Raw genomic sequence first — 25,149 nt, forward strand, 5'->3', positions numbered from 1 at the left:
TGGCAGACGCCTATAATCCCAACCACTCGGGAGGCTGAGTGAGGAGAATCGCTTGAACCCCAGAGGTGGAGGTTGCAGTGAGCTAAGATCCTGCCACTGTACCCCAGCCTGGGGCACAGAGGGAGACCCCGTCTCAGAAACAAACAAACAAACAAACAAAAACCGGAGACCAGCAGCACCGCCTCCCCGCCATTTCACCCACTTGCCCAGTGCAAGAGTGGCCGAGTCTCAGCTCCACGTGCCTAGTGTGGAGAGGCGGCAGGATCGGGACTCCAAAGGGCGTGAACCAGGTAGTGTTTATTGCCAGGAGGACACCCGCGTTGCCTCCGGACCCTAGAGGGTTTTGACACGAATGACTTAAAGGCACTGGCTTCTGTCCAGCTCCAGCCCTGCCCGGCAGGGCCTGGGGGTGGAGACCCCATCACCACGCAGCCTCGACCCGCCCCCTCCTCCAGAGCTGCAGCTCCGCTCAGTGGCTGAAGATAGCAAAGCCTTGCAGGGCGGAGGTTCCCAGGATGCAGTGAGGCGGGGTGGCCCCAGGCTGGCCGGGGGTGGGGGTGGCGTAAGGGGGCTCTTCCCGCGGACGGGTGAGGGACTACGAGACGCTGGGGGGCAGGCGGGCAGCCGCGGTCTTCTCCACCACGAAGCCGTAGTTATACTGGGGGAAGGGGAGAGTGAGAGTGAGCAGGTGCCAGAGTAGAGAGAGGACCAAAGCGGGGGTGACTGAGGAATGGCAGAGGGGCTACTTAGGGACTTGAGTGGTCTTCAGTCCTGGAGAGATGGGGCGTGTCTGGGGGCACGTGGGGATGGGGAAGACTGGGACAGCCTGGGGCGGAGGGGGGTGGGGGTCCCAGCCCCTCAGGCACCTCCTCCCTAGCCCTGCACCCACCTCCTCCTCAATGTCCGCCAGAGACTTGATGGTCAGGTCCCCAAAAGCAGAGAAGGCCTGGCGGGCAGAGGTGGATCAGTCTTGGGCCCGATCTCAACCTGAAACCCCCTTTCCCTCCTCTTCAAGGAGTCCTGCTCGCCCCCCGCCCCCACACTCCCCCAATATTCCCTCGGTCATCCCTCCCCCTTCTTTTTTTTTTTTGTTTTGTTTTGTTTTTAGACAACGTCTCTAAAGCCACGCCTGGCTAATTTTTGTATTTTTAATAGAGACGGGGTTTCACCATGTTGGCCAGGCTGGTCTCCATCTCCTGACCTCAAATGATCCACCTGCCTTGTCTCCCAAAGTGCTGGGATCACAGGCGTGAGCCACCGCGCCCGGCATCCCTCCCGCTTCTTGTCACAGCCTCTAGCGACTGGTGTCCAGCTGCTTTCTCTGGATGGACCCCTCCCCATTCTGAGACTGAAGACCTTCCAGCTGCCACCTGGAGGTGACACACTCCAGCCCCAACCCTGGACGTGGCCCTCTGTGCTGGGGCGCTGGATACAGGGAGGTCCTGGCACCCAGAATGGTGATGGCAGGCGCAGACCCAGGCTCCCTGAGACCCCGACTCACCAGGGGGCTGCAGCTCTTGCCCTCAAATCGTGGGTGGAGTGTGAAGGGAACCCCATCCATGGCTGAAAAACATATGGGAGGGGAGGAGGTGAGGTGCAGGGAATTGTCCACCCCACCTGCAGAGGCCAACCCTACACAGCCTGACTCTTTCAGTCTTTACAGAATCTAGAGCTGGGAGAGGGAGGTAGGAAGATCCTTCCTGGTCGTGTAATCTCAAGACAATCACACCCTCCACCTCAATACCTCAGTTTCCCCACTCTGTGCTCACCTGAGATGCCATAGAGGCTAGAGGCCTCGTAGATGGAGTCATTCCTCCGCAGAGTGGATGCCCGAGAGCCCAGCCTTGACGGTGTCCGCTCCAGGAGGCCACCCTTACTGGAGGTGGGATGACTCAGGTTAGGCTTCATCCTACCCCCACGGCCACCCCCACTTCGATGCCTGAGGGCTCACCTCGGCTGGCTGGCTGCATCCAGAGACAGGCCCTGCATGTCGCGGCTGAGACCTCGGGGCTTGGGCACTGGCCTCGGCGCCTTGGCCTTCTTGCACCAGATGGCAAAGCCGCCCATGTCCCTGGACCGGGAGGGAAGGTGGGAGGGATGCTGTCCCCATGTGGGGCCAGGGTTGAGGATAGCCCCTGGGAAAGGCAGGGGACCTGGGCCTCCAGGTGACCTCCGTCTTTTGGGGTACTTTTTTTTTTTTTTTTTGAGACGGAGTTTCACTCATGTGGCCCAGCCTGGAGTGCAATGGCGTGATCTCGGCTCACTGCAATCTCCACCTCCCAGGTTCAAGCAATTCTCCTGCCTCAGCCTCTGGAGTAGCCGGGATTACAGGCAACCACGCCCAGCTAATTTTTTTTTTAAGTAGAAACAGAGTTTCACCATGTTGGCCAGGCTCGTCTCGAACTCCTGACCTCAGGTGATCCGCCTGCCTCGGCCTCCCAAAGTGCTAGGATTACAAGCGTGAGCCACCGCACCAGGCCTTTTGAGGGATTTTTGTTTTAGCATCTTGACCTGCACCCTACGCACCACACCAAACTAATACTGCTGGGTTCAAATCATCGTTCTGTCTTATTTTATTTTATTTTATTTTATTTTATTTTATTTTATATTTCATTTCATTTCATTTATTTTATTTTATTTATTTTATTTTATTTTTGAGACTGAGTCTCGCTTTGTTGCCCAGACTGGAGTGCAGTGGCACGATCTCAGCTCACTGCAACCTCCACCTCACAGGTTCAAGTGATTCTCCTGCCTCAGCCTCCCAAGTAGCTGGAATTACAGGCGTGTGCCACCACGCCCGGCTAATTTTTTGTATTTTCAGTAGAGATGGAGTTTCAACATGTCAGCCAGGATGGTCTCGATCTCTTGATCTTGTGATCCGCCCATCTCTGCCTCCCAAAGTGCTGGGATTACAGGTGTGAGTCACCGCGCTCAGTCCTGTTCTGTCTACTTGAGACACCAAGTCACTGACTCCTCATGAGTCCTACAAGACGGTATACATGTCTCGGTTTTAACATGAAGAATCTGAGGCTCAGAAGGTGGCAGAAGGAACAGGAGACCTCAAGGTTGTTCCTGAGGGTCAGATTCGCGAGATCATGAGGTGGGAGGGCAGGGAAGGTAGCTAGACACTGGGGGGTGGCCCTACCCTATTCGAAGGTATCCAGGCACTGTCTTGGTCTTTCCACTCAGCCGGACATCAAACACAGCTGTGTCTGCAGCTCCCAGGGGCAACAGCTTCACACACATGCGTTTCTTCTTGGACACAGAGGCCTCTGGGAGTGGGGGGCAGGGGAGTAAGAGAGGGAAGCCAGGAAAGGGTGGGAGGGCCCAAAGATGACTCCAGGATGAGGCTCACCAGGGTGCTGTTTAAGGCAGCCGCATGGACAGCATTGGGGATGGGGGATGGGAGGAGTGGTTAAATCATGAATGGTATAGATGAAGGAGGGGATTCCAAGCAGCCTTTAGGAGCCACTGGAGTAGGCTGATCTTTGGTGATATGAAGGTGCATTCATGGGGTGGCTAGCTGTGGAATCAGACAGAGCTGGGTGCCCATCCTGGCCCTCAAAGCTTACTTTCTCTGAATCCTCTAATCCTATAGAAGTTGGCCAACTAGCACCTGTGAGCCAAATCTTGCTCAAGGCCTATTTTCTTTCCTTTTTTTTTTTTTTTTTTTTGAGATGGAGTTTCGCTCTGTCACTCAGCCTGGAGTGCAATGACGCGATCTCAGCTCATTGCAATCTCTGCCTCCCGGGTTCAAACAATTCTCCTGCCTCAGCCTCCCGAGTAGCTGGGACTACAGGCGCCCGCCACTATGCCCAGCTAATTTTTTTTTTTTTTTTTTTTTTTTTTTTTGACACGGAGTCTGGCTCTGTCGCCCAGGCTGGAGTGCAGTGGCTGGATCTCAGCTCACTGCAAGCTCCGCCTCCCAGGTTTACACCATTCTCCTGCCTCAGCCTCCTGAGTAGCTGGGGCTACAGGCGCCCGCCACCTGGCCCGGCTAGTTTTTTGTATTTTTTTTAGTAGAGACGGGGTTTCACCATATTAGCCAGGATGGTCTCGATCTCCTGACCTCGTGATCCGCCCGTCTCGGCCTCCCAAAGTGCTGGGATTACAGGCTTGAGCCACTGCGCCTGGCCTAATTTTGTATTTTTAGTAGAGACAGGGTTTCACCATGTTGGCCAGGCTGGTCTGGAACTCCTGACCTCAGGTGATCTGCCCGCCTCAGCCTCCCAAAGTGTTGGGATTACAGGTGTTAGCCACCACACCCAGCCTAAGGCCTGGTTTCATACAGCTCATGAGTTAAGAATGATTTTTACATTTTTAAGGAATTGTAAAAAAAATGAATATGAACACACGTCATCTGGCCAGTAAAGCCTAAAATATTTACTATCAGGCCCTTTATATAAAAATTTGCCAACTCTCAGAAAAAAATAAAGAAAAAAAAAAATGTTTGGCCGGGCATGGTGGCTCACGCCTATAATCCCAGCACTTTGGGAGGCCCAGGCGGGCGGATCACCTGAGGTCAGGAGTTTAAGACCAGCCTGACCAACATGGAGAAACCCCGTCTCTATTAAAGATACAAAATTAGCCGGGCGTAGTGGCGCATGCCTGTAATCCCAGCTACTCGGGAGGAAGAGGCAGGAGAATCGCTTGAACCCCGTAGTGGGAGGTTGTGGTGAGTCGACATCGCCCATTGCACTCCTGCCTGGGCAACAAGAGCAAAACTCTGTCTCAAAAAAAAAAAAAAAAAAAAGTTTGCCAACTCTAGTATGAATGAATATAGCCTGAGTCAAATAAAAATGACAAGAAAGGGTGGGAAAGTTCAGGTGGGGCTGGGAAGGCCGCACTAGGGTTGTGGGCCCCAGAAAAGGAGGGGTAGGGAAGGGTGAAGGTGACATCTCAGGGAGGAGGCAGAATGAGCTACAAAGAGGAGAAAAAAAAGTGCTCCAGGCAGAGAAAGCGGCGTGTGCAAAGCCTGGAAATGAAAAAAGAGAACTGCGCAGTGGTTTTGCTTGGCTATGGTGTAAAAAGACACAAGTAGCACAACAGTAGTGAAACAGGTGGCGTGGACTGAACTCTTAACTCGAGGATGGAGGCTGTGCCAATCACATCACACATTTTGAATCAGGACAAGGAATGTCGGTCCACCCTAGAGCAGGGCTCTGAGTCCGCAGCCAACCCTGTCATCACCCCGTGTGCCGGGGGCAGCCGAGGCTCAGATACCGCGAGCCCGTCGTCCCTCCTCCCCCGCTCCTCCCTGCAAGGGACCCGGACAACTCTCGCCTCCGACGCAGGCCTTACTGGAATCCATGGGGTCGCAGACCGGGGAGAAGCCCAGCGGCAGGGGGCTCTTGTCCACCACGATCTGGATATCGGCCACCACGTTCTCCTGGGGGTTCTGGGGGTGGAAGGGGGACACAACGAGGGTGGCCTAGCAGCGGGGACAGCGCAGCTGGCATAGGGCACCGTGAACGGGCAGGGGAGGTGGGCAGACCCTGGTGGTCCCGAAGGTGGGCACCCCTTACCTCTAAGCTGCCCAGAGAACTAAGGCACAGGAAGTAGCCAGATTTCTGCGCGAAGCTCTTGCCAAAGCTGGCGGGTGCCCCCTCGACGGTGCAGGAGATCTACCGGGAGGACGCGGGTCAGCGTCGGACTCCCACCCCACAGCGCCTGCCTCCCCCATTCGACCCCCACCCCTCGACGTCGCTCACCGCGCTGAACCCCCGCGGCGGGGGTGCAGAGGCCGACGACCAAGCCAGGCCAGCCAGCGGCGCCGAGTCTGTCCCGGGTACAGGATCCATTCTGCGATCGGAGCGCCGAAGGCGGGGTCGTGGGGGACAGCCTGGAACCTCGGAGCAGCCTCCCGACGGCAGCGCTCGCGGTCGAACTACAACTACCAGAAGGCCATGCGGGGCGGAGAGTGCCCTGAAGCGCAGTATACGCGTGCCCGAGGAGCTGCTGGCCAATGGCGTGGGGAGGCGGGGCCACGCCCCCACGCGTCGCCCGGGTTGCGCGCGTGAGCGACGATTGCGGAAAAAGGTCTTGCCGGCTTTCCTCGCCCAGCAACTTCCGCCGGAAATGCTACGGCACAGGACGAAGAGACTCGTTCTCTGCAAATCTGCACTACGTTCCCCAGAATTCCTTGCGGCCGCAACAGCTAGTCTAGAGAAAAGCTCGGTGCTTAATGCAAAAGTAGGGAGATTTGTGGCCGCGCTCAGTGGCTCACGTCTGTAATCCCAGCACTTTGGGAGGCGGAGGCGGGCGGATCATGAGGTCAAGAGATCGAGACCATCCTTGGACAACGTGGTGAAACCCCGTCTCTACTAAAAATACATTGTGAAAAATCTACAATTCCAGTTCTGGGAAATCATCCCAAAGGAAATCATCGTGAGATATGCAGCTATTGTTTTAAAGAGCGAACACCATGAGCCATGAAATCTTGGGTATAACTTAAAGAGTTGTTTCACAGGAACAATACCTTTAAAAGGGGAAGTATAAAAAGAGGGAAATATTAAAAAAGGGAAGTATAAAAGCATTTATTGCCTATAGTCCCAGCTACTGGGGATACCACCAGCAAACCGAGTTACTTCCTCATTTTGTGTAGGTGGCAAAGAAGGAACATCCGATCGGAAAAGGCAATCAGGTTTTATTCACTGGCCAGGAATGGAGGAGAGGCTCTCGCTCTAACTGCCCCTTCTCCCTCAACAGTAAAAAACATGATGTTTTATTGTTTCTTCCCCTGGGTACAGGAAGGGAGAGGAATGTTAGCATGTACAGGGTGGGACTCCAGATCTTCATACAACCCGTCTACACAAAAAGGAGATTTTCTTTTAAGAGAAGGAATTTTAGTATTATAATTATATGTTGATGAATATATATTGATGATATAAAGTCAACTAGAGGTCGTCTGTTCCAGTTTGTGCCGATTTAGGGATCTTATCTTCCTCTGGTATCTGGTCAGGGGTCAAGAAGCTCTGGTGACATCCCTGGCTGCCTGCCATCTTTAAGCAAGCTGTGTGTGTGTGGTTTGCTTTTTTTTTTTTTTTTTTTTTTTGAACTGAAAAACAATAAGAAAAAGAACTTCCCAGTTATTTTATCAGGGCTGTCCTGGTAACAGGGTAACAGGGAGGCTGAGGTGGGAGGATCGCTTGAGTCCAGGAGTTTGAATCTAGCCTGGACAACACAAGGAGACTCCGTCTCTAAAATGAAAGAAAGGGAAAAAAGGTATTTACTATAATAATATGCTTTTAGGCCAGGTGCAGTGGCTCACATCTGTAATCTCAGCACTTTGGGAGGCCGAGGCGGGCAGATCATCTGAGGTCAGAAGTTTGAGACCAGCCTGACTAACGTGGTGAAACCCCGTTTCTACTAAAAATACAAAAAATTATCCGGGCGTGGCAGCGCGTGTCTGGAATCCCAGCTACTCGGGAGGCTGAGGCAGGAGAATCACTGGAACCCGGGAGGTGGAGGTTGCAATGAGCCGAGATCACGCCACTGCACTCCAGCTTGGGCAACAAGAGCGAAACTCATCTCAAAAATAATAATAGTAATAATAATATGCTTTTTTACACCCATCAGGGGAAAAGTTTAGAAAAATAGGGAACAAGTGCCCTGCGCTGCCCAGACTAGTGAACGATACAGTCAGGATGGCTAATGGTGACCCCAAGAAACCAAAGGGCAAAATGTTTGCTTATGGTTTCTTTGTGCAGATGTGCAGAGAAGAACATAAGAAAAACCGGCCGGCTGCGGTGACTCACGCCTGTAATCCCAGCACTTTGGGAGGCCAAGGCAAGCGGATCACAATGTCAAGAGATCGAGACTATCCTGGCCAACATGGTGAAACCCCGTCTCTACTAAAAATACAAAAATTATCTGAACATAGTGGCATGCTCCTGTAGTCCCAGCTACTCGGGAGGCTGAGACAGGAGAATTGCTTGAACCTGGGAGAAGGAAGTTGCAGTGGCCAAGATTGTGCCACTGCACTCCAGCCTGGGCGACAGAGTGAGACTCCATCTCAAAAAAAAAAAAAAAGAAGAAGAAGAAGGAGAAGGAGGAGAAGGAGAAACCCAAAGGTCCCCGTCAATTTCGCAGAAATTTCCAAGAAGTGGCCGGGCGCAGTGGCTCACGCCTGTAATCTCAGCACTTTGGGAGGCCGAGGCAGATGGATCACCTGAGGTCGGGAGCTTGAGACCAGCCTGACCAACATAGAGAAACCCCGTCTCTACTAATAATACAAAAATTAGCCCAGCATGGTGTCACATGCCTGTAATCCCAGCTACTTGGGAGGCTGAGGCAGGAGAATCACTGGAACCCGGGAGGTGGAGGTTGCAATGAGCCGAGATCTCACCATTGCACTCCAGCCTGGGCAACAAGAGTGAAACGTCATCTCAAAAAAATAAAAATAAAAATAAAGAATTTTCCAAGAAGTACTCTGAGAGTTGGAAGACAATGTTGGTGAAAGAGAAGTCCAAATTTGATGAAATGGCAAAGGTGGATAAAGTACTCTAGGATCAGGAAATGAAGGATTACAGACCAGCTAAAGAGGAGGCAAGAAGAAACAGCCTAATGTCCCCAGAAGGCCACCGTCTGGCCTTTTATTTTATTTTATTTTTTTGAGAGGGAGTTTTGTTCTTGTTGCCCAGGCTGGAGTGCAGTGGTGCGATCTCAGCTCACTGCAACTTCCATCTCCCAGGTTCAAACGATTCTCCTGCCTCAGCCTCCGGATTAGTTGGGATTACAGTCATGTGCCACCATGTCTGGCTAATTTTTTTATTTTTAGTAGAGATGGGGTTTCACCATGTTGGCCAAGCGTGGCCTCAAACTCCTGACCTCAGGTGACCCACCTGCCTTGGCTTCCCAAAGTGCTGGGATTATAGGCATGAGCCATCACACCCAGCCGACCATCTGGATTCTTCATGTTCTGTTCAGAATTCCACCCCAAGATCAAATCCACAAACCCTGGCATCTCTATTGGAGATGTGGCAAAAAAAAAAAAAAAAAAAAAAAAAAAAAACTGGGTGAGATGTGGAATAGCTGAAGTGACAGTGAAAAGCAGCCTGATGTCACCAAGGCGGCAAAGCTGAAGGAGAAATATGAGAAGGAGGCTGCTGACTATAAGTTGAAAGGAAACTTTGACAGCGCAAAGGGTCCTGCTAAAGTTGCCCGGAAAAAAGTGGAAGAGGAAGATGAAGAAAGAAGAGGAGGAGGACAATGGATGATAAAAACTGTTTCTATGCCAGGAGTGATGGCTCATTCCTGTAATCCCAGCACTTTGGGAGGCCAAGGCGAGTGGAGATCAGGAGTTCACAACCAGCCTGGCCAACATGGTGAAACCCCATCTCTACTAAAAATACAAAACATTAGCGTAGCGGGGGGGTGGGGGGGTGCACGCCCGTCGTCTCAGCTACTCCGGACACTGAGGCAGGAGAATCACTTGACCCCAGGAGGCGGAGGTTGCAGTGAGCCGAGATCACGACGCTGCACTCCAGCCTGGGTGACAGAGCAAGACTCCGTCTAAAGAAACAAACAAACAGGCCGGGCGCGGTGGCTCAAGCCTGTAATCCCAGCACTTTGGGAGGCCGAGGCGGGTGGATCACGAGGTCAGGAGATCGAGACCATCCTGGCTAACATGGTGAAACCCCGTCTCTACTAAAAATACAAAAAACTAGCCGGGCGTGGTGGCAGGCACCTGTAGTCCCAGCTACTCGGAGGCTGAGGCAGGAGAATGGCGTAAACCCGGGAGGCGGAGCTTGCAGTGAGCCGAGATCGCGCCACTGCACTCCAGCCTGGGTGACACAGCGAGACTCCGTCTCAAAAAAAAAAAAAAAAAAAGAAACAAACAACAACAAAAAAAGGTGGTTGAGGCCAGGCACAGTGGCTCACACCTGTTACCCCAACACTTTGGGAGGCCGAGGTGGACGGATCACTTGAGGTCAGGAGTTGGAGACCAGCCTGGCCCACATGGTGAAACCCCGTCTCTACTAAAAATACAAAAAAATTAGCCGGGCGTGATGGCAGATGCCTGTAATCCCAGCTACTCCGGAGGCTGAGACAGAAGAATCACTTGGGCCTCGGAGGTGGAGGTTTCAGTGAGCAGAAATGGTGCCTCTAAGCTCCAGCCTGGGTGACAGAATGAGACTCTGTCTCAAGAAAGAAAAAAAAAAGTAGGTTGGGCACGGTGGCTCAAGCCTGTAATCCCAGCACTTTGGGAGGCCGAGGTGGGTGGATCACGAGGTCAGGAGTTTGAGACCAGCCTAACCAACATGGTGAAACCCCGTCTCTACTAAAAATACAAAAATTAGCCAGGTGTGGTGGCATTCACGTGTAATCCCAGATACTCAGGAGGTTGAGGCAGGAGAATTGCTTGAACCCAGAGGCAGAGGTTGCATTGAGCCCAGATCACACTACTGCACTCTGGCCTGGGCGACAGAGCAAGACTCCGTCTCAAAAAAAAAAAAAAAAAAAAAAAAAAAAGCAGTTGAGGTTTTGGCAAGGCCTATTATTTAAACCACAGCCTGAAAGTCTTACAAAGTTAGCTTGGCCCAATAGCCCGGGAATAATTAAGGGAAAAGTAAGGTGGGGTTTGGGTTAACTTAGCTTACTGTTCTAATGTTCTCACTGATATAATTTTTGCAGTGGTGGTTTCATCAGTTAGGTGCAGGAAGATTGTGAGGGTTTTTTTGTTTCGTTTTTGTTTTTTGAAACGAAGTTTCACTCTTGTTGCCCAGGCTGGAGTGCAATGGTGTGATCTCGGCTCACTGCAACCTCTGCCTCCCATGGTCAAAGGATTCTCCTGTCTCAGCCTCCGCTGGGATTACAGGCTCGCACCACCACGCCCAGTTAATTTTTGTATTTTTAGTACAGAGTTTTGCTAGGTCACCCAGGCTGGTCTTGAACTCCTGGACTCAAGCGATTTGCCAGCCTCTGCCTCCCAAAGTGCTGGGATTACAAGGATGAACCACCCCACTGATCAAGGGGAACATATTAATACTTTGTTTCTTTGTTTTGAAACGGAGTCTCACTCTCTTGCCCAGGCTGGAGTGCAGTGGCATGATCTCAGCTCATTGCAGCCTCTGCCTCTGAGGTTCAAGCCATTCTCCTGCCTCAGCCTCCCGAGTAGCTGGGATCATAGGCACGCACCACCACACCCGGCTCATTTTTGTATTTTGAGTAGAGACAGGGTTTTACTATGTTGGCCAGGCTGGTCTTGAACTCCTGACCTCAAGTGATCCACCTGCCTCAGCCTCCCATAGTGCCAGGATTACAGGCATGAGCCACTGAGCCCAGCCAGAAACATATTAATACTATGAACAACACTCAGCCCTGGGCTGGTTAAGAGGCTGGAGACTGAAAGGTGGTGTTGATTGACCATGGACCCGGGGAAATACCTGCAGTGGGTTAAGGTCACTCTTGTGTGTCTTACAAAACAGAGACACAGATGCTGCCTAAGAACCAGGTCCTCCTGGACCCGGCGCCAGGGAAGGATCTGAAAGGAAAAGAAGAATGCCTGTGATAGGTGTGAGAGAGGAGTGCCACTCACCGTTCACTGCAGCAATAGGGGACAGGTGAATTCTGAATTCTTTTTTTTTCTTTTTGAGACAGAGTCTGTTGTGACCAACCGAGTTATAGAGAAACACCACGCTTTGAGACAAATTAAAGAGTCCTTTATGAGCCGGCGACCGAGAGGCAGCTAACGCCGAAAATTCTCTCGGCCCTGAGGAAGGGGCTACTTTTGTTTTCATACTGTGGTCTAAATAGGGGAGGGGGATTTTAGCTGAAGCAATTTTTACAGAAGCAGAACTGGCAAAAAGTTAAAAAATGAATTGGTTACAAATGCAGTTACGAAAAATAAACAGTTCCAGGTGCAGGGGCTTAAACTATCACAAAGAGATAAATGTAGGGGTTTTGGGTGCCATCCGCCGAGCACGTCCCCAGGAGCTGCTGTGCAGCTCGCCTCAGTATCTTATCAGCAGGTGCATTCCTGGACATGCTTTGAGTCAGTTTTACACTAGCTACGCCTGGAGGGAGGTGAAAGGGTTACAAGTGAAGAAACTAAAATGGAGTCTGTCCAGCTGTCTGCTAGGAGAGAGTCACTCAGGTTAAAACAAGGTAGGGTATCACAAGTCTTACTCTGTCGTCCAGGCTGGAGTGCAATGGTGCGATCTCAGCTCACTGCAACCTCCGCCTCCCGGGTTCAAGCAATTCTGCTGCCTCAGCCTCCCAAGTAGCTGGGATTACAGGTGCCCACCAGGACATCCATCTAGTTTTCTATTTTTAGTAGAGACAGGGTTTCACTATTTTGGCCAGGCTGGTCTCGAACCCCCGACCTCCGATGATCCACCCGCCTTGGCCTCCCAAAGTGCTGGGATTACAGGTGTGAGCCACCACTCCTGGCCAAATTCTGAATTCTTTAGGGGAAGGGAGAGCCTGGGACATAGGCATCCCCTTGGACCCAGTAACCCCGCTTCTGGGAGTTCAGTTTAAGGAAAGCCTGCAGTGAAGTCTGAAACTTACCAAATGACAAGGGCAAACTCAGACGGGGAACTGTAACGTACAAAGTGCTAAGCTAAGCACTTTCTATATATTGCTTTTTCCTGTCAAAGAAAATAAAAATATGAGGATCTTCCAAAGGCAATTTGCCAAAGGAAAAGTTGTTGTTGTTGTTTGTATTGGTTTGTTTTTGAGACATGGTCTCATTCTGTTGTCCAGGCTGGTGTGCAGTCATGCAAACATGGCTCACTGCATCCTTGACCTCTTGGGCTCAAGGGACCCTCCTACCCCTTGGGCTCAAGGGATCCTCCTACTCAGCCTCCTGAGTGGCAGATGACCTGAGGTCGGGAGTTGGAGACCAGCCTGGCCAACATGGTGAAACCTGGTCTCTACTAAAAATACAATTAGCCAGGCGTGGTGTCAGGTGCCTGTAATCCCAGCTACTCAGGAGGCTGAGGCAGGAGCATTGCTTGAATGTGGAGGCTGCAGTGAGCCGAGATCACACCACTGCGCTTCAGCCACCACAGGCGCAGCCACCATGTCCAGCTAATTTTTAAATGTTTTGGCCGGGCGCGGTGGCTCACGCCTGTAATCCCAGCTCTCAGGGAGGCAGAGGTGGGAGGATAGCTTGAGCCCAGGAGTTCGAGACCTGCCTGGGTAATATAGCGAGACCCCGTTCTCCACAAAAAGGAAAAAAAAAAAAAGACAAAAAAAAATTTTTTTTAATGTTTTGTTGAGGTGGGGGATGGGGGTGGAGGGAAACTCACTTTATTGCTCACGCTAGTCTTAAACTTCTGGGCTCGAGTGATCCTTCTGCCTCGGCCTCCCAAAGTGTTGGGATTACAGGCAAGTGCCACCGTGTCTGTACCAAAGGGAAAGTTAGGTCTGGAGACTGAGCCACACAGTACTGAAATTCATTTCCCAAATGCATGGCTGTTGCTTCCTGATTGTCTTAAGTGGTTAAGCATTGTACATTACCCAGATGCCAACAAAAAGAGAAAAAAAAAAAAGCCCTCACACATCTCCAGATGATCACCCTCACGAATTGTTCATATGTAAATTCTTTGCTTACCCCTAAATCTTTTCAAGATGTCCCATAAACAAAGAGGTAACCTTAGGTTTTCAAGCTCTATCTGACCCCTTGTCCAGGCTGTTGAATTTCATCCTGACAGCACTGATTACAAGCTTACTTTCCCCAGTGCAAAACAAAGACAGGATGACATCCATCAGCCCTCCACCAGACCCTGAGACAGCTGCAAAATTAATCTTTCCTTTACTCCTTCTTCAAATGTTTGCCTTATCTTAGGTATAACCATAGTTTCAGTTTCCCTGGCACTAATTAAATTCAGAAGAATGTAACTGATGAGAAATGTCATCACCTACTTTCTTTTTACTGTTTTCTCTGAGTTGATGGAGATACTGTTTCAGTTTTTAATTTATGTGGACATTCCAGTCGACTGGGAAGCAACTGTTATCACACTCCTGCTTTTAAGAAAGTAGAGGCGTAAACCCGGGAGGCGGAGCTTGCAGTGAGCTGAGATCCGGCCACTGCACTCCAGCCTGGGCGACAGAGCCAGACTCCATCTCAAAAAAAAAAAAAAAAAAAAAGAAAGTAGAGGTTGGCGCCCGGCGCGGTGGCTCAAGCCTGTAATCCCAGCACTTTGGGAGGCCGAGACGGGCGGATCACGAGGTCAGGAGATCGAGACCATCCTGGCTAACACGGTGAAACCCCGTCTCTACTAAAAAATACAAAAATCTAGCCGGGCGAGGTGGCGGGCACCTGTAGTCCCAGCTACTCGGGAGGCTGAGGCAGGAGAATGGCGTAAACCTGGGAGGCGGAGCTTGCAGTGAGCTGAGATCCGGCCACTGCACTCCAGCCTGGGCGACAGAGCCAGACTCCATCTCAAAAAAAAAAAAAAAAAAAAAGAAAGTAGAGGTTGGCGCCCGGCGCGGTGGCTCAAGCCTGTAATCCCAGCACTTTGGGAGGCCGAGACGGGCGGATCACGAGGTCAGGAGATCGAGACCATCCTGGCTAACACGGTGAAACCCCGTCTCTACTAAAAAATACAAAAATCTAGCCGGGCGAGGTGGCGGGCACCTGTAGTCCCAGCTACTCGGGAGGCTGAGGCAGGAGAATGGCGTAAACCTGGGAGGCGGAGCTTGCAGTGAGCTGAGATCCGGCCACTGCACTCCAGCCTGGGCGACAGAGCAAGACTCTGCCTCAAAAAAAAAAAAAAAAAAAAAAAAAAAAAAAGAAAGTAGAGGTTGGCTAGGGGCAGTGGCTCACACCTGTAATCCCAGCACTTTGGGAGGCCGAGGCGGGTGGATCACTTGAGGCCAGCAATGGCTCACACCTGTAATCCCAGTGCTTTGAGAGGCCGAGGCGGGTGGATCACTTGAGGCCAGGAGTTTGAGACCAGCCTGGCTGACATGGTGAAACTCCGTCTCTACTAAAAATACAAAAATTAGCCGGGCATGGTGGCGCACACCTTTGATCCCACCTACTCGGGAGGCTGAGGCAAGACAATCACTTGAACCTGAGAGGCGGAAGTTGCAGTGAGCCAGGATTGCACCACTGCACTCCAGCCTGGGCAACAGAGTGAGACTCCATCTCAAAAAAGAGAGAGAGACAAAAGCAGAGGCCTGAGGGAAAGGAGCTGGTCCACCATGATAGAATTTGAGCCCAAGTCTGACTCCAAACCTGCACTCAGGTTCCCCCAGGGCAGGGCTTGTCACGTTTGGTGGCACCTCTGACACTTGGGGCTTAATCATTTACTGTGGGGGGCCATCCTGTACCCTGTAGTGTGTTGAGCAGCGTCCCTGGCCTACATCCCTAGATGGCAGGGGCACTCCCAGCCCCCACGGTGACAATAAAAATGTCCCCTGGAGCAGAATCGCCCCCGCCCAGTGAGTGCCCCAGGGCCAGTGACTTTCCACAGGCATGGAGTTGTCCTCAGATGCCCACCCGGGGCCACATCTCAGTATCCCAAAGTAAGTGAAATATACATGTAGTGTAATAAACAGAAATGAAACAGCTAAGGGACGATTGCAGATGATCTTTGCTCCTTAATTTTTTTTTTTTTCCTTAGCCAGGTGCAGTGGTTCACATCTATAATCCCAGCACCTTGGGAGGCTGAGGAAGGAGGATCACATGAGCCCAGGAGTTTGAGACCAGCCTGGGCAACATACGGAGATCCTGTCTCTACAAACAATATAACTGGGCGTGATGGTGGTGAGTGGCTGTAGTCCCAGCTACTTAGGAGGCTGAAGCAGGAGGATCGCTTTGAGACAAGCCTGGTCAACATAGTGAGACCCCATCTCCACAAAAAATTAAAAATTAGCCAGGTGTAGTACTGTGCATCTGTGGTCCCAGCTACTCGGGAGGCTGAGGTGGGAGGATCACTCGAGCTCAGGAAGTCAAGGCTGCAGTGAGCTATGATCACACCACTGCACTCCAGCCTGGACAACAGAGCAAGAACCTGTCTTTAATAAATAAATAAAAGAAGGGAAATTGGGTGTAGGGAATGTGGGAAATTCTTTCTATTACCCTCCCTGTGTGTTTTTTTTTTTTTTTTCCTGCAAATCTAAAACTATTCTAGAATAAAATATTGGCCGGGCATGGTGGCTCAGGCCTGTAATCCCAGCACTTTGGGAGGCCGAGGTGGGCAGATCACGAGGTCAGGAGATCAAGACCATCCTGGCCACATGGTGAAACCCCATCTCTACTAAAATACAAAAATTAGCTGGGCGTGGTGGCACATGCCTGTAATCCCAGCTACCTGGGAGGCTGAAGCAGGAGAATCGCTTGAACCAGGGAGTTGGAGATTGCAGTGAGCGGAGATCATGACATCGCACTCCATCCTGGGTGACAGAGTGAGACTCTGTCTCAAAAAATCAATTAATTAATTAATTAAAATAAAATGTTTCTTTTTTTCTTTCCTTTTTCTTTTTCTTCTTTTTTTTTTTTTTTTTTTTTTTTTTTTTTTGAGAGAGTCTCACTCTGTCGCCCAGGCTAAAGTGCAGTGGCTCAAACTCAGCTCTCTGCAACCTCTGCCTCCGGGTTCAAGCGATTCTTCTGCCTTAGCCTCCCGAGTAGCTGGGATTACAGGCACCCACCACCACACCTGGCTAGTTTTTGTATTTTTAGTAGAAACAAGGTTTCACCACGTTGGCTAGGCTGGTCTCGAACTCCTGACATCAGGTGATCCACCCGCCTCAGACTCCAAAGTGCTGGGATTACTGGCATGAACCACTGCACCCAACTGAAATATTTCTCTAAATAATAATAATAATAATAATAATAAATAAGAATAAAAAATAAATTTAAAAAAAAAGCTAAAACCAAAAGAATGCCAGGGGCGGGTGCAGTGGCTTACTCCTGTAATTCCAACACTTTGGGGGCCTGAGGCAGGAGGATCTTTGGAGCCCAGGAGTTTGAGACCAGCCTGGGAAACATAGTGAGACCCCCATCTCTACAAAAAATAAAAAATTAGCTGGGTGTGGTGGTGCACACCTGTAGTCCCAGCTACACCGGAGGCTGAGGTGAGAGGATTGCTTGAGCCCAGGAGGTCAAGGCTGCAGTAAGCTATGATTGCACCACTACACTCCAGCCTGGGCAACAGGACAAGATTCTGTCTGAAAGGAAAGGAAAGGAAGGGGAGGGGAGGGGAGGGAAAGGGATAGGGAAAGGGAAAGGAAAGGGAAATAGCATAACAGTCTCCATTTCTAATTTTATTGCAAAAGTAATTGTGGTTTCTGCCATTACTTTTAGTTAACATAATTAATGTAATTAATGCCATTAAAAGTCATGGCAGGCTGGGCGTGGTGGCTCATGCCTATAATCCCAGTACTTTGGGAAGCTGAGGTGGGCGGATCACGAGCTCAAGAGTTCGAGACCAGCCTAGCTAACACGGTGAAACTCCGTCTCTACAGAAAATACAAAAATTAGCTGGGCGTGGTTGCAGGTGCCTGTAATCCCAGCTACTCAGGAGACTGAGGCAGCAGGATTGCTTGAACCCAGGAGGCGGAGATCAGAGGTTGCAGTGAGACAAGATCATGCCAATGCACCCCAGCCTGTGTGACAGAGCGAGACTCCATCTCAAAGAGAAAAAAAAAAAAAAAAGGCTGGGCGCAGTGGCTCAATCCTGTAATCCCAGCAACTTGGGAGGCTGAGGCAGGCGGATCACCTGAGGTCAGGAGTTTGAGACCAGCCTGACCAACGTGGAGAAACCTAAACCTCTCTACTAAAAATACAAAATTAGCTGGGCATGGTGGCACATGCCTGTAATCCCAGCTACTCAGGAGGCTGAGGCAGGAGAATTGCTTGAACCCAGGAGGTGGAGGTCACGGTGAGCCAAGATTGCATCATTGCTCTCCAGCCTGGGTAACAAGAGTTAAACTCTGTCTCAAAAAAAAAAAAAAGTAATGGCAGAGGCTGGGGGCGGTGGCTCATGCCTGTAATCCCAGCACTTTGGGAGGCCAAGTCGGGCGGATCACTTGAGGTCAGGAGTTCGAGACCAGCCTGGCCAAAATGGCAAAACCCCGTCTCTACTAAAAATACAAAAAGTAGCCGGGCATGGTGGCAGGCATCTGTAGTCCCAGCTACTCAGGAGGCTGAGGCAGGAGAATCGCTTCAACCCAGGAGGCAGAGGTTGCAGTGAACTGAGATCACACCACTGCACTCCAGCCTGGGCGACAGAGGGAGTTTCCCTCTCAAAAAAAAAAAAAAAAAAGTAATGGCAGAAACCACAATTACTTTTGCACCAACCAATATGTATAAATATATTATATATTTTAAAATATAAAATAAAATATAGGCTGGGCGCAGTGGCTCACGCCTGTAATCCCAGCACTTTGGGAGGCCGAGGTGGGCGGATCACCTGAGGTCAGGATTTCGAGACCAGCCTGGCCAACATGGCAAAACCCTATCTGTACCAAAAGTACAAAAATAAACCAGGTATGGTGGCAGGTGCCTGTAATCCCAGCTACTTGGGAGGCTGAGGCAGGAGAATCGCTTGAACCCGGGAGGCAGAGGTTGCAGTGAGCCAAGATCGTGCCACTGAACTCCAGCCTGGGCATCCGTCTCAAAAAAAATTAATGAATTAAATAAAATAAATATGTATGTACTAAATATATATATGTATTTTTAAGTCGAGATAGGGTCTCGCTATGTTGACCAGGCTGGTCTCGAACTCCTGACCTCAAGCAATCCTCCCATCTTGGCCTCCCAAAGTACTAGGATTGTAGGCATGAGCCACTGCACCCATCCCATCATTTGTAATTTTAAAGGGAAGAGCAACAAACTTTCAGTTTGCAGAGCTGGGACTGTTTGCAGCTGCAAAATTTAGAGAGGACATCAATCTTTTATTATCCACATTTTACAGCTGGGGAAATCAATGCTAAGAGAGGAAATTCATTTGCCCAGGGGCGCGCCACCCCAGTCTCCAATGTGCAATTCATGCAATTGTGATTTCCGACCTGGTCCCAAACTGACCCTAAAGTTTGCAGGCCAGAACACTGCTGCTCAAATAAGTCAGCTTAGTCAAATAAGTCAGGCAAAGGTCGTGTCTTTTCACCTGGAGTCCTGGCCAGGCTGGTAGGTCCCTCCTCCTGGGACGAGTTCACCCTCAGACTTTTCAGCAAGATCATCTCCCACAGCTTGTTAATTGGTTCTTGGTTCTAAGTGTTTTTTTGTTTGTTTGTTTGTTTGTTTAAGAGATGGGGTCCCACTTTATTACCCAGGCTTGAGTGCAGTGGCACAATCATAGCTCGCTGCAGCCTCAAACTCCTGGGCTCAAGTGATCCTCCTGCCTCAGCCTCCCGAGTAGCTGGGACCACACGCACATACCACGATGCCTGGCTCTAAGCGGCTTTAATGGGGTCCTTCTGAGGGATGTTGGAGTGAGGGCCTGGGGGGCAGTTCCCCAGGCCTTCTGGGAGGCCTGGGCTCTGGCCTTGACCTCGCCTGCTGTCTGGCCCTGCTGAAAACAGAAAAACATGGAAATGGCAGACCTGACAGAATCTGGGCTGTGGTCAGGATGTGACTGAAGAAGCCACAAGAAAAACACTCAGTCCCCTTTCAGCCGTCATGCCCAGCAGTCGGGCGCCTATAACGGGGCCTGATTTCCTGTAAGAAGCCCTGGCTCTCTTGGCCCCATGGACAGCAGGTCGGTGCAGCCTGAGTGCTCCCCCAGCCCCGGTGTCCAACAACCCTAGCACCCGCCCCATCCCAGGCTTCTTCCAGGGATGTCTCCCAGGACCGTGGGGTTTAGCACATCCCAAATGGAGCCAACTATCTTTCCTCAAAGAAAAATCCCCACTAGGCCAGGCACGGTGGCTCATGCCTGTAATCCCAGTACTTTGGGAGGCAGAGGCAGGCAGATCACTTGAGCTCAGGAGTTCGAGACTAGCCTGGTTAACATGGTGAAACTCCGTCTCTACTAAAAATACAAAAAAACTAGCCAGGCGTGGCTGGGCGTGGTGGCTCATGCCTGTAATCCCAGCACTTTGGGAGGCCGAGGCGAGTGGATCATCTGAGGTCAGGAGTTCGAGACCAGCCTGACCAACATGGAGAAACTTAAACCTCTCTACTAAAAATACAAAATTAGCTGGGCATGGTGGCACCTGCCTGTAATCCCAGCTATTCAGGAAGGCTGAAGCAGGAGAATCGCTTGAACCCGGGAGGCAGAAGTTGTGGTGAGCCAAGATCGAGCCACTGCACTCTAGCCTGGCCAACAAGAACAAAACTCAGTCTCAAAAAAAAAAAAAAAAATTAGCCGGGCCGGGCCACACCCGTAGTCCCAGCTACTGGCAAGGCTGAGGTGAGCAAATCAGTTGAATCTGGGAGGTAGAGGCTGCAGTAAGCCGAGATCACGCCACTGCACTCTGCATTCCAGCCTGGGCGACAGAGCAAGACTCTGTCTCAAAAAAAAAAAAAAAGAAAAGAAAAGAAAAGAAAAGAAAAAGGAAAGAAAAGAAAAGAAAGATCCTCGCTGTATGTCCATGTTCAAGCATTATCTTCCCATCCATCTGCCCTGAGCCACAGGCCTGGCAGGTGGCATGCGCATCCATTGAGCACCTACTGGATACCAAAGCACTTTACTGGCATCTTCTCCCTGGCCACTCCTGGAGAGGCTGGCCCTGTTATTCCCCTCTACAGATGAAGAAACAGGCTCAGAGAGTTTACTTGGTATCCTGGAGTCCCAGGAGCACTTTTTCTGAAAGTTGAAGCCTGTTTCCTGCGGGTGCCAGGACAGAGTCCAACATTGTTTGTTGACTGGGGTATCCTCTCACCTGGGTTGTGTGTGCCTATCCAGTCCCCCAGTTTTCAGCTGGCTCCAGTCTCACCTGCTGCTCACACACCTTCCATGGCTTCCATGGCTCCCATAGGCCCCTCGGTGGGGACAGGGGCACTGGATGAAGCCCTGCTAGTCACCACAGAGACACCTGAACACAAAACCAAGTCCCTAGGGTCAGACCCAGGCCCTGCCCTCACTCAACTGTGCAATCTCAGTTTCCCCAGGTGGAGACTGGACCAACAATGATGGCCTCTGCCTCTTCAGGTCATGGTACGATGAATACCATGGCCTAGGCACTCAGTAACACACAGCAGAAGCACAGGGACTTAAGATGGAGTGTCCCAGGCAGCCACAGTTGGGAAGGGCCCCGAGGCCTTTTAAAGCAGGGTTGAAAAAAAAGCCCACCTCCTTTCTGGGAAACTGAAACTGAAAGCCTAATTAATCCTCTGCCTGTAGGTGCCTCATGCAAGAGCTGCCGGTCAGAGCACTTCCTGGAACTTGCTATTGGTCAGGACAGCTCCTATGCTAATAGGGGGTGGCCCATAGAAGATTCCAGTACCCTCCCCTAACTTCAGGCCCGACTCCCTTCAGCTAGAGGGGAGATCTGGATGGCACCTATTTTGTATGACTATTGCAAAATGCCCATGGATGACACTTGCAAGGAAGACGGGGACAAGTGCTGTAAACTGGCCGTAGGAATTCTGGGGCTCCTGGTCATAGTGCTTCTGGGGGTGCCCCTGATTTTCTTCATCATCAAGGCCAACAGCGAGGCCTGCCAGGATGGCCTCCGGGCAGTGATGGAGTGTCGCAATGTCACCTATCTCCTGCAACAAGAGCTGGCCGAGGCCCAGCGGGGCTTTCGGGACGCAGAGGCCCAGGCTGTCACCTGCAACCAGACTGTGGTAAGCACCTCAGCTCCTTTGGATGGCCTAGTACTAGGGGGTAGGGAGGACAATAATCTCTCCCCAGAAATCTGGCACAGGGTGGGTCTCCAGGGAGATGCAAGGGAGGTCCCAAAACTGTTCCTGGGCCCCCACGTCAAGGGACCTAGGTTCCCTTACCAGAGTATGGGGGCCTCTAACCCAGTCCAGAACACTGGTGTAGGGGCAGGGTGTTAAAACTCTCCAGAGCCCCCAAATCAGGGACCTCAGTATTCCCCCCGGGACTTAGGTGAGTTGATAAATTCTTTCCACGGCACTGGTGTTGGGAGCCTTGAAGCTCCTAGTGGGCACCAGTCCTGGGGGAGTAGAAAGCCCTATTCAGGGTTGAAGGGGGACCTCACCAGACCCTGAAAAAGGGGGCTTTTGAAATTTTCACTTCATCACTAAGAAACTGAAATATTCACCTGGGTCCTGATATGGGGGATCTTGAAACTCTTGCTGAGCATGTCACTTGGGCTGGGAAATCCCACTGCGTTCTGGATTTGGTAGGGCCCTCTAACTTTTCTTGAGCCATAGACCAGGCAATCTGGAAACGTCTACTAAAGTGTGGTTATCGACAGTCTCCAACTTGCCATGTAGGGGGGTCTCAAAACTCCCATTTTGAGGACCCACATGCTTATGGGTGGCCCTGGGAGAGTATGTGGTTGTGGCTGTTCTTTAAGGTTGGAGAACATGGTGCAGAGAGGGTTGGAAGAAAACCTGAAAGGGTTTGCATTTAAGGGCAGCAGCCAAACTCCCCAGGCCAGAACCCCAGATTCTGACTCTTCTTAGATGGACCTAATGGCTTCCCTGGATGCAGAGAAGGCCCAAGGACGAAAGAAAGTGGAGGAGCTTGAGGGTGAGAAACAGAGAAGGGAGAGGGCGAGGGAGGGGTGACTCAGCTATGGAAGAGGGGGTGGGGGCAGGGAGACCAGGGCTGGAGGTTGGGGGAAGGGGGAGGTCCTGTCCCAGAGTGGGGCCCGGCCCCAGCATGGCCACGTGCTGCCCCGCCCCCTGATTCTGTCCTCCCACCCCACCAGGGGAGATCACTACATTGAACCACAAGCTTCAGGACGCGTCTGCGGAGGTGGAGCGACTGAGGTCAGAGATAACCTTCCCCGCTACCCTCCACCCGCCACACTCCTCTCACCCCCACGTCCCTACCCCGAGACCCAGAATCTCTCCTTTGCTCCCAAAATCCCCATTGCCCCAAGGGGTAAGGTTTGAGTCCCACAAAAGGACAACTTAGCCCCCAGGGTCACAGAGCCATGGGTGGCCCCAGTCCACTCCCTCCCCAGTGACTTGGATTGGGGCGGTGCGGGGGGAACTCCCGGGGGCGATGGGCTTACAGGGAGGGCGGCAGGAGCCAGGACGAGCAGATGCCTGATTTGCCCCCATTTGCACCGCAGAAGAGAAAACCAGGTCTTAAACGTGAGAATCGCGGACACGAACTCCGCCAGCTCCCAGGACTCCAGCTGCGCGGCAGAGCCCCCGCTCCTGATTCTGCTGCTGGGCTTGGGCGCTCTGCTGCTGTGACATCCCAGGAAGCTGGTCAGTGAGGAGGGGGTGGCCCCGGGAGGGAGAAGAAAGCTGGGGAAGGGGGTCGGGGAAGCAAGGACTCCGAAGTCTGGAGAGAGGGGCTGCAGGGGGAGGGACTGGGTGCTGAGGAGAGGGGCCTTGGGGAAGGAGGGAGAATCCAGCGAGAAGGGCGACCTGGAGCGGGGGTGGGGCTTATAGCAGTATGGGGCGGGGCTATGAATGAGGGCGGGTCTATCGATGGAGGGGAGGGGCTTATGATGGGTGGGGCGGGGCCAGTGTCTACTGCCTCCAGTCTGCCCTGAGTCCCTCTTCTGGTCCTTTAGGCATATCTTGGAAGGTCCGGTTCCTGCTTGGCTTTTCGCTTGGACATGCCCTTGATCTCATCGGTTCTGAGCGGGTCATGGGGCAGCACGGTTAGTGGGGAGGGCACGGGGTAGCTGGAGAAGGGTCTCTGGAGCAGGTCTTGAGGGGCCATGGGGCAACCCTGGGTGTGGGGACACAGTCGAGTTGACCCAGGGCTATCTCCCTCCAGAACTAGGCAGGGAATGAGTCCCCCCTCTTGCTTCCCGCCCTGAGATTGGGCATGGGGTGCGGTGGGGGGGCACGTGCTGCCTGTTGTTACGGGTGTTTTATTATTTTGCCGGGGGGTGTGCTTTTTCTGGGGTCTTTGAGCTCCAAAAAATAAACACTTCCTTTGAGGGGGAGCACACCTTACTCTCGAGTTCCTGAAGTGTCATTGTGTTAGTCCCTAAGCGTCGGGGCCGCCCCTGCCGGTGAGAGTGGACTCCCCGTTGATGACAACACCTCCCTTCCCTGCTCCAGGACGTTTTCAGGAGCCCACGGAGTTCGGGGAGGCACCACCCCGGTTCCTCCCAGCCCTCGTCTCTGCTGGGATCAACGTAAGGACTGTGCACCCTCATCAGGGCTCACCGTTTCCCACGTGTTTTTTTCTCATCTCCTCCCTAGAGCCTCTCCTGATTCCTGGGGATCCAGTGAGGAAACTGAGGCTGTAACTGAGAGTAACCTCGCCTTGCTGCCCCTCCGGCCTGCAGAAAATGCTGGGCTGGGATTTAAACTGGGATCTGTACACACACATTGTCAGAATGTGTCCCCCTCCTTCATCCCCCCACACTTCTTTTTTTTTTTTTTTTTTTTTTTTGAGACAGAGTGTCACTCTTGTTGCCCAGGCTGGAGTGCAGTGGTGCAATCTCAGCTCACTGCAACCTCCACCCCCTGGGTTCAAGCGATTCTCCTGCCTCAGCTTCACCAGTAGCTGGGATTACAGGCACGCACCACCATGCCCGGCTAATTTTGTATTTTTAGTAGAGATGGGGTTTCTCCATGTTGGTCAGGCTAGTCTTGAACTCCCGACCTCAGGTGATCTGCCCACCTCGGCCTCCCAAAGTGCTGGGATTACAGCCGTGAGCCACCGCCCACAGCCCTTTTTTTTCTTTTCTTTCTTTCTTTTTCTTTTTTGAGACAGAGTTTCACTCTGTCACTCAGACTGGAGTAGAGTGGCACGATCTTGGCTCACTGCCAACTCTGCCTTCTGAGTTCAAGTGATTCTCTTGCCTCAGCCTCCCGTGTAGCTGGGATTACAGTACTACACCACCACACCTGGCTAATTATTGTATTTTTAGTGGAGATGGAGGTTTCATTACGTTGGCCAGGCTGGCCTCAAACTCCTGACCTCAAGGGATCTACCCATCTTGGACTCCTAAAGTGCTGGAATTACAGGCATGGGCCATCACACCTGGCTGGATTCCCCAAACTCTTATTTATTGTGCAGTACCCAGCTCTGGGAACCTCTCCCCCGGAGAGTCTCTGTGCTTCTTCACAGTTGAGGGCTGCAATCCCGACAGACCCTTCACCCACCTTGTTGGATACTCGAAGACCTCTTAGTC

At 51.7% G+C, this 25,149-nt stretch overlaps 2 protein-coding genes across 3 annotated transcripts; one reads left to right on the forward strand and one right to left on the reverse strand.

The window, feature by feature from the left end:
- Positions 1 to 277: 277 nt before the first annotated feature.
- Positions 278 to 5,936, reverse strand: MVB12A (multivesicular body subunit 12A). Of its 2 annotated transcripts, XM_007995722.3 has the most exons (9): positions 5,712 to 5,902; positions 5,526 to 5,624; positions 5,302 to 5,398; positions 3,146 to 3,272; positions 1,952 to 2,071; positions 1,770 to 1,876; positions 1,502 to 1,563; positions 890 to 946; positions 278 to 658 (listed from the first exon to the last, which is right to left on the reverse strand). In XM_007995722.3, exons 1-9 carry the CDS (start codon positions 5,799 to 5,801, stop codon positions 596 to 598), a joined length of 822 nt encoding a protein of 273 aa, XP_007993913.2. In that variant the 5' UTR covers positions 5,802 to 5,902; the 3' UTR covers positions 278 to 595. The 2 variants fall into 2 exon arrangements, with proteins under 2 accessions (XP_007993913.2, XP_072872917.1); XM_073016816.1 differs by lacking the exons at positions 278 to 658; positions 890 to 946; positions 1,502 to 1,563; ... (1 more) ...; positions 1,952 to 2,071; positions 3,146 to 3,272 and adding an exon at positions 3,672 to 4,975 and having other exon boundaries at positions 5,712 to 5,936.
- Positions 5,937 to 21,277: 15,341 nt separating this feature from the next.
- Positions 21,278 to 23,959, forward strand: BST2 (bone marrow stromal cell antigen 2). The gene is made up of 5 exons (XM_007995721.3): positions 21,278 to 21,688; positions 22,499 to 22,565; positions 22,747 to 22,807; positions 23,116 to 23,257; positions 23,569 to 23,959. The coding sequence occupies exons 1-4, from the start codon at positions 21,395 to 21,397 to the stop codon at positions 23,240 to 23,242; spliced, it is 549 nt and encodes a 182-aa protein (XP_007993912.2). The 5' UTR covers positions 21,278 to 21,394; the 3' UTR covers positions 23,243 to 23,257; positions 23,569 to 23,959.
- Positions 23,960 to 25,149: the final 1,190 nt, after the last annotated feature.

The sequence above is a fragment of the Chlorocebus sabaeus genome, chromosome 6 (assembly GCF_047675955.1).
Source record: "Chlorocebus sabaeus isolate Y175 chromosome 6, mChlSab1.0.hap1, whole genome shotgun sequence".
Lineage (NCBI taxonomy): Eukaryota > Metazoa > Chordata > Mammalia > Primates > Cercopithecidae > Chlorocebus > Chlorocebus sabaeus.

What these genes read in the sequence shown, in the direction of transcription:
- MVB12A (XM_073016816.1), bottom strand. Translation starts at nt 5,801, where the DNA reads ATGGATCCTGTACCCGGGACAGACTCGGCGCCGCTGGCTGGCCTGGCT. An exon ending in CGCCGCGGGGGTTCAGCGCG is followed by an intron (nt 5,625 to 5,711) that starts GTGAGCGACGTC and finishes TCCTCCCGGTAG; the next exon opens with ATCTCCTGCACCGTCGAGGG. An exon ending in GTTCTCTGGGCAGCTTAGAG is followed by an intron (nt 5,399 to 5,525) that starts GTAAGGGGTGCC and finishes TTCCACCCCCAG; the next exon opens with AACCCCCAGGAGAACGTGGT.
- BST2 (XM_007995721.3), top strand. Translation starts at nt 21,395, where the DNA reads ATGGCACCTATTTTGTATGACTATTGCAAAATGCCCATGGATGACACT. An exon ending in GAAAGTGGAGGAGCTTGAGG is followed by an intron (nt 22,566 to 22,746) that starts GTGAGAAACAGA and finishes CCACCCCACCAG; the next exon opens with GGGAGATCACTACATTGAAC. An exon ending in GCGGAGGTGGAGCGACTGAG is followed by an intron (nt 22,808 to 23,115) that starts GTCAGAGATAAC and finishes TTTGCACCGCAG; the next exon opens with AAGAGAAAACCAGGTCTTAA.